This window comes from Watersipora subatra, chromosome 1 (genome assembly GCF_963576615.1).
Source record: "Watersipora subatra chromosome 1, tzWatSuba1.1, whole genome shotgun sequence".
NCBI classification, from domain to species: domain Eukaryota; kingdom Metazoa; phylum Bryozoa; class Gymnolaemata; order Cheilostomatida; family Watersiporidae; genus Watersipora; species Watersipora subatra.
This window is the reverse complement of record NC_088708.1, coordinates 78,644,809-78,658,996: the sequence shown is the minus strand read 5'-3', so window position 1 is coordinate 78,658,996 and position 14,188 is coordinate 78,644,809. Positions and strand designations below refer to the sequence as shown.

General features: G+C 37.2%; 1 protein-coding gene across 2 annotated transcripts; it reads right to left on the bottom strand.

Moving 5' to 3' along the window:
* Nucleotides 1–711: 711 nt before the first annotated feature.
* Nucleotides 712–5,001, bottom strand: LOC137385276 (uncharacterized). 2 transcript variants are annotated; one of them, XM_068071716.1, is made up of 7 exons: nucleotides 4,910–5,001; nucleotides 3,833–3,933; nucleotides 2,532–2,648; nucleotides 2,181–2,245; nucleotides 1,911–2,016; nucleotides 1,356–1,439; nucleotides 712–1,042 (listed from the first exon to the last, which is right to left on the bottom strand). In XM_068071716.1, exons 2-7 carry the CDS (start codon nucleotides 3,922–3,924, stop codon nucleotides 994–996), a joined length of 513 nt encoding a protein of 170 aa, XP_067927817.1. In that variant the 5' UTR covers nucleotides 3,925–3,933; nucleotides 4,910–5,001; the 3' UTR covers nucleotides 712–993. The 2 variants fall into 2 exon arrangements, with proteins under 2 accessions (XP_067927817.1, XP_067927818.1); XM_068071717.1 differs by lacking the exon at nucleotides 2,532–2,648.
* Between the last annotated feature and the right edge of the window lie 9,187 nt (nucleotides 5,002–14,188).

Genomic DNA, 14,188 nt, shown 5'->3' with positions numbered 1-14,188 from the left:
GTTTCTAGCTGAATTTATCAACATTCAGCTAGGACTGTCGTTACAAAATAAACTCTTCAACTGCATCTGAGGAACATTAGCTGAAAGATGCATCGAAGCAGCTTGCGGCAGCTGTTGTGTTTAGAACAGACACGCTGCCCCGTGTTACCCAATCCATAATGATTATCATGTTTGGAAACATAATTGTAGACTATTATGAGGTCTGGCGGCGTGCAAAGTTGTTTGGCTCATTGCACAACTTTACTAAACGCTAGATTCTTCTGATACGCTGCCACCTCACCTATTTTTTTTCAAGCATCACATCCGTTCTCTAAAAGAACTCCCGGGTCTCACATCTCACAACTAATGACTGCTCAACAATTATGCTCTGAGCATAGTTTACCTCTATGCTTGTATGTTTCTATTGCTTGCATTTCAAGTTCATATGTACTACTAACAGCTTCCTAGTGATGTTATTGCTGTGACTCAGCTAAAGTTTGGATTTGGAAGAGTTTAAACTCCAACTAATATTCAGTCTGACGGCGTTTGTCGTCTCCTGTTTCTCTGCAGCTCTCTTGTTCTCTACTCACTCACTAGCGTGTGACGCAGCAATTAGACTAACAGACTGTCGGGTGAGTTTAATGAAAACACAAAAGCTGTGGTGAAAGGTGCTGCAGCCATTTGACTAGGAACAGCGCTAACCGGCTTAGGTAGGCAGCATTTAGACTGAAAAGTTTATATTTTAAAAGCTAATTAGCTATCTAGGACATAGGCTAGTCCATAACAGGTATTATTACAAATTGAATTCAGTTCTTATCAAACTCTTTCGGTCTCTTTCCGCTCGATGACAATACAGGTAATTAAGATAACAGCAACATGTTGTTTCCATAATGATAATATCATCCATTAGCCAGAATGGATATTGAGTTTCTCACACTAAAATATGATTGTTTGCTTTTAAATAAATAAACTGAGGTGAAGGTGTAAAGACGCTGGTAGAGGTTACAGCTGTGCCTAGCATGGCAATCCCGTTAATTCAAGGCAGTCTTGCTCCTTGCGTTTCCTGTAAAAACAAGTTTAGGGTCAGCTTCATTTGTAAATCTGTCTTTAACTTTTTCTAGAATAATAGTATTTTAATACAATATAGGCAAACTTTTTTATCATTAACAAGAAGAAATATAGTTTTTGTTACATTATTTGTTATTTTAAGTTAGATCTTTGCTCTATCATAAAGTATCGTTCATTAAAAGTTTGTTTAATAATTTGTAGTTTGATGATGTCTTCCTGAACTAATGTTCTTGAAAACAGATCGGGAGAATTCTTGCTTGTTGAATCTTGACTCAATGCTGAATATTGAATAAGTATTTAAAACTTACCAGTTCTCCATGAGTCTCTCTCGAATGTTTGCTATGTACTTTATCACAAGCTCATCAATATCATCATCGTTCAAAGATTTTTCACTACAAAAACAGACAAAATATCCTTTATGCATTGCCAGACAACTCCAAAAGAGAAAACACTAGTTGGGGAGACAATTACTAGTCATATTAGTCTTTACAATATGGTAATACAAAACAAATACTTAATTAAACTTGAGCACCAAGAATGAAAGCCAAAGCAGTGGGTTCTCATGACTATGAGACGGGTACACTGCAAGCTATGAACTTTTGATGAACTCTGAGAAAACTCCGGTATTCTTTTAAATTCCTCCTATTTGTTTATTAAATGTTGAAATTAATAAATTCTCGAAAATCTGTAACTTATTTGAATGATTGATAATTTTAAATCAGCACATACATATATTTTATTGATTTACCTGATAAAGGAATGTTGGTTAAGAAACCATGTTTACAAAGTCAGAGTTATCTTCTCAATAAAAGAGATAAAACAACTGTTAACAGATGTTGTAATGATACTACAAGAGTACATACTCGTCATTTGGTTCTGCGAGTCTCTTTGAGTTTTCTGTTAGAAATTGCCTTCTTTCTGCTGAAGGAACATTTAGTCTTCGTTTGCTTCCAAAGAAGTTTTTGAGTCCTGAAATACAGAAGAGATTTATCTACCTGTTCATATGTCTAGCTACATAAAAATTCCTAAGTAGTTTCAGGGGATTCCCAGGATTCCTGGGAAGATTCTCAGAGACTTACGACTTGCTTGAAGTTGACAGAACAAAAAATCCAGTTAATTAAATTAAAACTCACCATTCATATATGCTGTTTCCATAGAGCCGCAATCGTTAGAGAAGTTGATACCACAGTTCCTCTTACTAAAACAAAACCAAGGGCTACAGAACTTGTGTACCTGCATTAATTTTTGCAAAGCAGTTTGATATAATCTTGTGTCTGTATTGTGTCATGTATTGAATATGCAATTCTGTCAGAAAACCCTCTAACTAGTCGCTGAGAAGAGAAGCCTGGCAGTGAAAAAACGCACTGCGCGAGTGACAACAGTGACAACAGAATCACCCCTTCAACACCAAACTCCACCTATAAGGCATACATATGCTGGTAAATTACTATTGTATCGCCCACTTGCTGGATGTATGTACCCACCTGGGCGTGGCTTGTAGTGCTGATTCTTTTAGGCTAACTCTATCCTCATTTTCAAGTTTATTAGAGGCAGCCTTGATTGACTCGAGTTGATTTAGAAGCTGCTCTAAGTCATTGGAGCTGTATTAAAGAAATAAAGCTAATTTTAGGCATGCTCAGAGCAAGAAAACTTTAAAACAGTATTCATTCTTCTAGGAAATAACTTATGTTTACCATTGATATGCTGTCTCAGTTAGTTTTTCTCTGTGGAGTCGTAATAGTTCATAGTATCTTTTAACATCTGGTTATACTTTGAATCTCATAGAAACAGGATCACCAGAAACTAAGTGTTACTGAGAATTCTTGATATAACTACCTGTCATATGTCAATTATCTGGCATACAGCAAATAACTGGCAAATGTCAACTAAATGGCACATGTCAATACCTGTCATATGTCAATTACCTGTCATATGTCAACTATGTGTCATATGTCAACTACCTGTCATATATCAACTACCTGTCATATATCAACTAGCTGTCATATGTCAACTAACTTTCATATGAGGCCGAAACAGTGCAGCTAACAATCATTTTAGAGATGTTAAGGTTACAGTGTGAACTATTTGCAAGTGAGTTTTGTAGGACACAGAACACTAAGTAAAATGGAAAATAATTACTTTGTTACTATTGCAAATTATTGATAAATGTACATTATTTTTAGAAAGTTTGTGAATGCCGCTTACTGTTAACTCAACAAATTTTCAATGCTAACTCATCCCCACATTATTCGCTTTAAATTACGTCTTTTTGTACAGCTGAAATTGGGTATATAAAACTATGGTAGCAATCATTGCAAAAAATAGCCTACGCGTGTACTGATCAACGTGTATTGGTCAATGTGTATTGGTCAATTTGTATTGGTCAATGTGTATTGGTCAATGTGTATCGGTTATTCATCAATACACATTGACCAATACAAATGTGTATCGATCAGAATTGTATCTCAGTGTATATTGATGAAAACTATAAATCATTGTGAGGATCAAGATAAGACGAACTTAAACATTTGGGGATGAGGTGTACATCAGAGGCATTTAATCAACTATAATAGAATGGAGAAGCAGAGAAAATTAGAGTAACAATAATTTTGGTTTACCAAGAACTCTTTATAGTGTTTTATTGTTTTTATAAGCTCAACGTTAGCGGATTTCCACTTTATAAATATGTCTGTACTCCTTTTGCCATGCTAATTGTGTACCGTTTGATATTACAAAACTAGCGTAAAAATGATAAACTATAACTTATGGTTGCTATAACACTCACATCTGTTCATTTTCTTTGGCGTTGTCCATCGGGGCACCCAGAAGGGCTGTCAGCGGCAAACAGAGTAGGAAGGCTTTCAAGTGTTGCCTCATTGTGAGAAGCTGCCAAAGATAGAAGAAAGTTCAAGGACTCCAGATAGGTTATGGAATACCTACCTTCTAAGCTCGCTATGATGATGTGACCATAACATATAATCTACTGACATACATGTATAGCAGGTAACCATAACATATACTCTACTGACATACATGCATAGCTGGTAACCATAACATATACTCTACTGACATACATGTATAGCAGGTAACCATAACATAAACTCTGCTGACATACATGTATAGCAGGTAACCATAAAATATACTCTACTGACATACATGTATAGCATGTGACCATAACATATACTCTACTGACATACATGTACAGCAGGTAACCATAACATATACTCTACTGACATACATGTACAGCAGGTAACCATAACATGCATGCACAACATAATGTTGGTAACTATAGTCTACCAACATTCAAATGGAGATCAGAAATATTGTCTATTCACCTGGTGCAAGCTGCAAACAGAAGATGCCCTGTTGCCGAGACTTGACAAGAGAGAATATTGAAGACTACTAAAGCATATGGTTCTTAGGCTGATACTAACCTAATAGCCTTAGCAACTTTTAGAGTAAAAAATGAAGCTGTAAAGTGATGAAATACCTGCTCCCCAACACTAACCAGGAATGAGATACTTGTGCTAAGAAGAAATGCATCATCAAAATGCCTTGTGGATAAGTTTTTTGTTATAAAACAGCAGATGACTGTTGTATCAGTTATTTATTGATAATTTGAATATTGCATAATCATATTAGTAATATTGTTTATCACGCCTTGTAGTTAAAAGAAGCTGCAGATAATGATATTACAGAGAAGGCATGTTTGTTCCTGTCCCTTGACACTGCCCCGAGTATTGCCATGTAAGCTTCAATGAACTCTCTTGAGCAGTTGCGATGATCATGTGTAAGAGCGCATAGCACCACCTGTTTCAGGCTGTCACCGCTTTAACTACTTTATGGTATACTGACAACTCACTTGTTTCTCGTTCTTTTACTTGAACACGCGTATACAATGTACGTTTCTGGTCTCTTCTCTGCAGGTTTTCTGATGACTTGCTACGATAACGGCGCCGCTGGCAGTGTGGAGGGCTGCCAAACCACGCTGACTATTATAGATGACGAGCCCTCATTAAATATTGATAGGAAATATAAATATCATAAAAGTGATAAGCTTAGGAGTAATGAGTGGTGGTCGGAGGTGACGCAAGCAATAGTGAGCGTTGAGCCGCGCTATCACACCTCATAATGACACTCGCCTGTCAATAAGGCTTCCATCATCACCTCTTATCTTGCTGAAAGCTTCTGTTTGTTTAGCCAGAAATCTCTGAGGCATGCCTGTTGGAGAGGGATTGTAGGGGCACATAAAGTGGCTGTCTGTGCCGTGGAAGCAGATATTGCAAATAAAAGCATGATTTTGGTGTGAGTTATAAAATTCGAAAGGAAATTACTTGGATATGTGCGTGAAAAGAGCAAATAATTTAAAAGTGTGCTCTAAGGTACAGATGTTGCTCAGTGCGCTAGCTAGAGGTGCATCTTCTTATACCATTTTAGGAAAGGTGAATACCATTTTAAATGGGTAGATGTTAGGAGGGCAGAATTTAGCATTTGTTAAAGCAAATATCTATAAAACTTATGTCATAAATCATAAATCATGATATTGCTTTTGAATGATATGAGTGAATGATCTGTTTGTGTACTCAGAGGGCAGATAAGGTCGGCTCTGCCGGCTACAAAAGAGCCGTATCCATGTTGACTGGCAATTGAATATTTTTATCACGGTAATAAAATACTCTCTGGCGTCATCATCATACTCTTAACTCTGTCAAACTGCTAAATAAATATTGTAACAACGTCAAAGGGACTATATATTATATATATTAACGGCCTCGAGGTGAATCAGTTTCCTGCACTCTTAGCTTATTTTATTTACAATCCTTTTGAATTCTTACCTCACAACTTTTGAACAAAATCTATAATAAAAGCCGGGTCCGGTTCATCTGCCTGTATAAAGCCACGCTAAGGGCGTTGGGAAAAAAGATTGTCTCGCACAGGAATCAAACCCAAGGCATCAGATCCAAAGCCAAGCACTCTATCACTACACCACTCGGAAGCCCTAATGTTTTACTGGTTAATTCTCCATATACTGATTACTCATGACGATCTCTCACAGTGCACAGTACTAGCAAGCGTACTAGTTGTTAATAAAAAAAGAATTTCAAAGCTAAATCGTTAGGGTGCTAAAAATTATATGTTAAAAAGTCAATAAAGTTTAACATCTTTCATTTTCATAAACATATATGTATAAAAATATAAATGTATAATAATATATAAGTATAATAATATAAATGTATAATAATATATAAGTATAATAATATAAAACAGAGAATATAAACAGTTCGATAGGTAAAAGGCGAAGCTTTTGAGATCTGAGCAGTTGGTGCTGCCAACTCTATAACTTTACGTATGTTTTCATTTTGCATATTACATCTGTATTTCGCCCTTAAACAAGTTATACACACTCTTTGGCTTTTCAAAAACATTATCTTGACAGCATATGATAACATATTCATATCATCAGCATACGATAACATACTCAAATTATCAGCATATGATAACATACTCGTATTACCAGCATATGATAACATACTCGTATTACCAGCATATGATAACATACTCGTATTACCAGCATATGATAACATACTCGTATTACCAGCATATGATAACATATTCATGTTACCAGCATATAATAACATATTCTTATCATCAGCATACGATAACATACTCAAATTATCAGCATATGATAACATACTCATATTATCAGCATATGATAACATACTCGTATTACCAGCATATGATAACATACTCGTATTACCAGCATATGGTAACATACTCGTATTACCAGCATATGATAACATACTCGTATTACCAGCATATGATAACATACTCGTATTACCAGCATACGATAACATACTCGTATTACTAGCATATAATAACATATTCATGTTACCAGCATACGATAATATATTCAAATTATCAGTACACTGCTAAGATATCCTGAGAGATCATCGTTGAACTGGTGAAGTTAGACTAAAATCTTGAACAATGGTATAGTAAAATATATTTTCCTTTTTAAGACTTACTATTTCATTTATTTTTCATTTACTAGAACATTTATTTGGCTGACAGTATTAAAATGATTGGGCTCACTCACTTAATCATGTATAGATGTTCCCATTCTTAAAAAATCTCGTAAAAAACCGTAAAAATCTTTTGATTTTTCTGAGTGTGTGTTATCTGAGGTCAGTAAACAGAGTATGTGCCTATTACAAGGGAAGACCTCCTGTGATTACTAAAAACACTTCTCGGTTTCAGCTGATGATCAATGCACTGTTCATAATTCAACACTTGGCAATGTAACCGTCACATACCCATAAATACTATATTTAAAGCATAACTTGAAGCGAGGAGTCAAAAGTTAAAATTAGTATAGACACTACCTGTCTAATACTTGTTTACAAGGTTGTTCATCATTATTAGTAATAAAAATATTCCCTATTATGAGAGCCAAATTGGTCTGTCTGTCCGAATCTGTCTGTCTGTTCAAAGTCACCATTGGAGGTTGGAACAAGAGATTGCATTACAAAGGATTGGAACTCGTAACCTTCAGCACCGTAGACGAGTGCTCTAGCAACTGCACCCATCAACTTCCCACTGGTATTCAAGAATAATTGTACGCGTACTTAGTACATCTGATAATCTCTCACGGGATCCTTTACCAGGCTACCTCTCACGGGACCCCAGGCTACCTCTCACGGGACCCCTTACCAGGCTACTGCCGCTATTAGTATTAATATTAATGGAAAGGCAAAAGTGATAGTACGATGCTGAGAGAGATTAAATTATGCTGCACCAATTATCAAAAGAGCAGGGATGTGGAAACATATCAAAAGCTGAGAGATAAATTGGGGCAGGTCAATATCCTCATAACTGGGGTAAGAAAGATTGGCAAAATACAACATCGGCGCTGCTGCGCATGTAATATATTACTGTAAGAGATATCTCCGTTATACAGAACTGTATGATAAACTTGTGTGATGAGATAGACACATATGACACCTGTGATACACATGTGACACCTGTGATACACATGTGACACCTGTGATACACATATGACACCTGTGATACACATATGACACCTGTGATACACATATGACACCTGTGATACACATGTGACACCTGTGATACACATATGACACCTGTGATACACATATGACACCTGTGATACACATATGACACCTGTGATACACATGGAGATGTATTTATATGATATAACTGTGAAGATATTCATGTGATGGGTCACTAAGGCGGGTTGGCATAACGCGCTGATATCTACCTTTGTTTTGAGCCGCCGCCTATGGGTCAGCCTTTGAGGAATCTGAACAGAAAACGGCAGCGAGAAAAACTTACTCCTGTCGGTTTGTAAGTGCCAGGGATGCGCAGACAGCGAATCGGCAATCTTGTTACAAATATAAAGATAAGAAAGGGCAAATATAAAATATTTATAAAATTTAAATTTGGAAAATCAGAATAAACAGAAGTCATCGCGAAATATTCAGGTAAGCTTATTAATACTCAGTCTTGGAAAATGACTGGTAAATCCTTTCTGACAAGAAAATATGGATAAAGTTATGTATCTCTAGTCAAGAGCAACTACATATTTTGAGTTTGTCTGTTTGAGACCAACAGACAAACAGACAAACTGTAATGACAAGGAGAGACATTGTGGAGCCGAGACTCCGTCTCAAGACTCCTCAGCAAATATGATGACTGACCGGAATAAAAAAATAAATATTTACCCACAATGCATGGCAACAGTGAACACTATGTATTGATCAGGTAAGTATTGCACTTGAGCCATGACTCACAGCCTTTCCTAGCAACCAAGTATTTGACTAAACTGTTTAATTTCTTTTAAAGTGAAACCACTGACAATCTTTCCACTAGTTCATGGTGAAGCAGACATTTCACCCGAACACGCTATTATATCTCTCTGATTGCGAAACTCTCTCAGTACAGCAGAAAATAGAAGATGGCGTGTGTTATTATACGTAATGTTTACCTACAGATTAAGCCAGAGATTTTATCGGCTTTCATATTTAATTACAAGCCGTGCACGGGTAGATGGATTATGGATGCCCTAAAAATGCTTATTCATGCCAGTGACTACTAATTATTGTGCGTACGGTTTTCCCTTCTCTGTTCAAGCGTGTGAAATGAAGCACAGGAACGGGATGCTACGGCTAAGGGCACGTACAAAGCGTACGTACAACTAAATATAGACTAGAGTGCATTGTACATAAACTTAGACGTTAGCAAATGCAAGACAGGAAGTTTTATGTATCAGACAGGGTTGTCATTGTATCAAAGCAGAACAGTGAGTGAACTCGTTGACCTTGAAAACTTCAACAGTAATTTTGAGAGAACAAACTTCTCCATTTTGTTCAAAGTTGTAGGTCTCACCTGATCTTTAAATTGTTGACGAATTGTACAGCGTTTGTTTGTCATGGATTTGCTCAAAAAAAGTATTTTATTATCTTATACAATAGAATTTATGCTTATACATAATAATACAATTCTAGTTTTGATGTAGATTATAATGTGAGCTTGCCAGACCATTCACCTTTTACACACAAATAGTTGTCATAGATTCCGTTTTTCATATTCTGTACATATCTATTTTACAACAGGGTCCTATTTTTTACGGGGTATCACATTCTGTACCTCTGTCTTACAGCAGGTTCCTTTTGTTTACTGTATATCACATTCTGTATTTATGTCTTACAGCAGGTTCCTATTGTTTACTGTATATCACATTCTGTACCTCTGTCTTACAGCAGGTTACTGTTGTTTACTGTATATCACATTCTGTACCTCTGTCTTACAGCAGGTTCCTATTGTCTGCTGTATATCACATTCTGTACCTCTGTCTTACAGCAGGTTCCTGTTGTTTACTGTATATCACATTCTGTACCTCTGTCTTACAGCAGGTTCCTATTGTCTGCTGTATATCACATTCTGTACCTCTGTCTTACAGCAGGTTCCTGTTGTTTACTGTATATCATATTCTGTACCTCTGTCTTACAGCAGGTTCCTATTGTTTACTGTATATCACATTCTGTACCTAGTCAGTCCCATCTAGTCAGTACCTATCAGTCTACCTTGGCAGGATGAGCATATCTAATCAGGAAGAAACATTAGATTTCTGTAGTAAACCGTATGGCTCCCAATGATGTTGACAATGCATCATGGGCTTCACGCCAGATGTTGAGAGATCTTTAGAACCCGGCTTTCCGCTCTCTAAAGCTGGGTTCAGACCAATACTGTATGAATGGCGGCCAATTAGCTGTGCCCGCCTAGCTGTGCAAGCTATCTTGCTCGCACTCCACAATCACTATTACGTTTGACAGAAAAAAATGTTCCTACTGGCACAATTGCTAGCAATACAATTTGTGTTTACTTTTCACTGGCGGGACTCGATGATTATGCTGTGCACTCAAGTCACATCAATCCTAGCCTAGCGAGACCACGACTGGGTAGGGCTCTTGTGGAGCACGAGCTGTATTCACCTTAAAACCTGTATTTGAACACCAACTTTATTTGTATGCCACCTTTATTTGAGCGCCATTATGGTCGAAGGGTTTAAAATTGAACGCCACCATTTAATGGAATGGCATTTCTAATTGAATTCTACTTCTATTTGACATTTTTTATCTTTACAAACCTATAATAGCGATACAAACCTATAATAGCGATACAAACCTATAATAGCAATACAAACCTATAATAGCGATACAAACCTATAATAGCAAGTGATCAATAGAAAAGTGTCCACAAAAATGCGCTAATAATGACTCGATTACATCAATAACATTAAAATTAATTCGTTCTGTGTTTCTATTCGTATCAAAGTCCGTTTTTCATATCTTCATCATTAGGTTTTTGGTTGAAAACTTTGATTGCAACGCCATAGAAATAGTTAGCAACTGTATCAGGTTAATAGTAGTTCATTGTTAAACTGTTTTAGCACTTATGATGCTTGGGTCGACTTGTGATAGGCGCGCATTCAGCTAAAAAACTTATCATTATTTTTGCAAAGTTTTACAGATAGCATTGCATAAAAGTTTTGCTCTACTATAAAATTGTTTGGAGACTAATATGACTAGTTCAAAGTTCGGGTCAGCAGACACCGTGGAAGGTATTGAACAGCTAGACGATGATGAAATTAAATATTAAATTTATATTATTTATATATATATAAATATATATATATTTATATTTAAATATTTATATATATATTAAATATTAACATTTAAATATAGTTATAAAACGAAATTTTACCTTCAAACTTAAAATAAATTGAAAATAATTTTCGTAAGGAGCCTCAACAAATTGCAATGCAGGCTATAAAATCATCGTAGGTGAATTGCAAGCAATAGATATTAAATGGTAGAGACATGTACATGTAATAGCTTCCTCGCGCATATTTATTTAGAGACTTGAAGTATGACATGTTGGAGGTAAGTTATCAAATCTCTTGGTTCCAGAAGGTCTAATATCGCATCGCCAGAAGGAGAGTGCAAAATATGGACGACACTCAATTCGCCCATGAAAGGGTTAAATTTTATCTTCTCAGCATTCTGACAGTTTTGAAAAATACAACATCACCCTTTATTTGAACGTTATCTCTAATAAAGCGCCACCGTAAAGAGAGGCTTGAAAAATAGAGCGCCATGGCGTTTAAATAAGGGTTTTACAGTAGTTGCATCATTTAGCGATTTCATAGCTATTATTTTAATTCATATCAATCATGCATCTCCAAGAACTTGTATGGCAATGCGCAGTGCCTCGCTCGTCATACATACGACAGTGGTCTGAACCAAGCTTTACGCACGTTTCGCTGTAGAGAGCGGCATCAGTACCGCAGCAGTCCATGTATTTGTTTGGAAACATTAAACACATGTATGTCAGGCCATCTAAATAAAGCAGGATAATCATAGAGTTAGCGCGTCATTGCTCAATGGAAGCGGGGTAATCATAGAGTTAGCGGGCCATCGCTCAGGAAAAACGTGCTAGGCACGTTTTGTAGGCAAGTATTTGCTCGGCACGTTTTGTAGGCACATATTTGCTAGGCACGTTTTGTAGGCACGTACTTGCTAGGTACGTTTTGTAGGCACTTACTTGCTAGGCTCGTGTTGTATGCAAGTATTTTTAGGCACGTTTTGTAGGCACATATTTGCTTAGGCACGTTTTGTAGGCATGTACTTGCTAGGCAAGTTTTGTAGGCACATATTTGGTAGGCACGTTTGTATGCATGTATTTGCTAGGCATGTTTTGTAGGCACGTACTTGCTAGGTACGTTTTGTAGGCACTTACTTGCTAGGCTCGTGTTGTATGCAAGTATTTTTAGGCACGTTTTGTAGGCACATATTTGCTTAGGCACGTTTTGTAGGCATGTACTTGCTAGGCAAGTTTTGTAGGCACATATTTGGTAGGCACGTTTGTATGCATGTATTTGCTAGGCATGTTTTGTAGGCACGTATTTGCTAAGCACATTTTGTAGGCACGTACTTGCTAGGCATTTTTTGTAGGCACATATTTGCTAGGCACATTTTGTAGGCACATATTTGTCTGCCGAGCAAGTAAGTATGCGTATTTGCAGGCACGTATTTGCTAGGCATGTTTTGTATGCACGTATTTGCTAGGTACGTATTTGTAGTTTTAGGGTGTCAGGTGGCCCAGTGTTAGAGCCTTTGACTATCAACCATGGAGTTGATGGTTCGAGTCCTGCTTAATGCCGATCTGACAAAAAGCTCTCAGCAAGCTTTCAATGCTAAATTGCTGGGTTTTTCGGATGTAGACCATAACTTGGAGGCCCGTGTACCACACTGACACCGTGGACACATTAAAGATCCACTTCTGTCCTTCACACATTGCGCAAGTGAAATGGTGACCTGGCTCTGTCGGACTGGACGTGTTGCAAAGGAATCCCTTCAGGTTAATCTGACAGTTCCGGATGTGGTAGATACTGAAAACTGGGTCACCTCTTCTCTACCATACTGCTTGACCCAAGCATACATCGCTAAGATGCAAGTCATTGGCGATTTCCGACAGACATTTGTAATTTTACTGACGAATCAAGTTTGAAATGTGAACAAAAAGCATTCGCTGTACATTAATTCGATCTATATATGTACAACCCAAAGCTATATACCTCTGCTTGTCCCTCCAGATGGCAACTTATGAACTGCGTACCGGTAGTGCGTAAGGAGTTTGCGTCACGAGCAGCAATAAATGCTGGCTTATCCGTTACACATCTTATGGCATCAAGGAGAAGCCGAAGGCCAACAGCAGTACAAACAAACATTGCTGCCATCAATGGGTTCACACTGGTTCATTTCAATTAAAGCCCTTGAAGATCTGAAAGATGTTAACACAACAAGCATTATGCCTTGTGACGTTTAGGGGAGACAGAGACGCTGTACGTGCTAGACTGAGGCACACGTTTCTTTCTTTGTGATCACAGCTATATATATATCTGTGGGCTATGCTTGCTGAAAGAGCACGAAGTTTGATCTGGCTGGAAATTAAGAATCCAAGCCTTACCGATCTTCTAAATGGGGAGATACACAGTGCATAATAATTCTAGCGTTAGCTAAAACCATGTTGAAATTTCAGAATGCAAGATTATGGAAGCTGCAACAGTCTTGAGACAGTATGCACTCTTGCAGACATGCCGATCACCCTACAGACATGCCAATCACCCTAATGTGATGCAGCCGAGTTTCCCTCAATCGACTTACTTAAGCAACAGCTCCGAGGTAGTTGAATCAAAAATGAAAATATGAATACCATGAAGTTATTTATCAAATAAAACCACACAGTAGAATACACAGGTGGATGTCATAGGCAAGGTGACTCAGAGGTTAAACTAGGAGCTTGCCACTGCATGGTTGAGGTTTTACTACTAGCTGGAGTTGTGCATTCATGGACACACGCAGCTTATAAAGGAAATTCTTCCATTTGGTTGAATAGGCATGTAATAATACCAAACTTGGAAAAAAATTTTGAGATCTTCGAATAATTTTAAAGTTTTCTGCCACAAAGTTGCAGACCTTCAACAATATATGTTAAAAATATGAGTTGATGCTTTTGGAATGTAGTAAATATTGAGTGAAGAAATTATATTTCATCTGCA

Bases quoted from the DNA above. Each gene is read 5' to 3' on its own strand.
- LOC137385276 (XM_068071716.1), bottom strand. From the start codon at position 3,924: ATGAGGCAACACTTGAAAGCCTTCCTACTCTGTTTGCCGCTGACAGCC. The intron at 2,017-2,180 runs GTGAGTTTTAAT...TCTGTATTTCAG, and splicing joins GGAAACAGCATATATGAATG to GACTCAAAAACTTCTTTGGA. The intron at 1,043-1,355 runs GTAAGTTTTAAA...TTGTTTTTACAG, and splicing joins GAGAGACTCATGGAGAACTG to GAAACGCAAGGAGCAAGACT.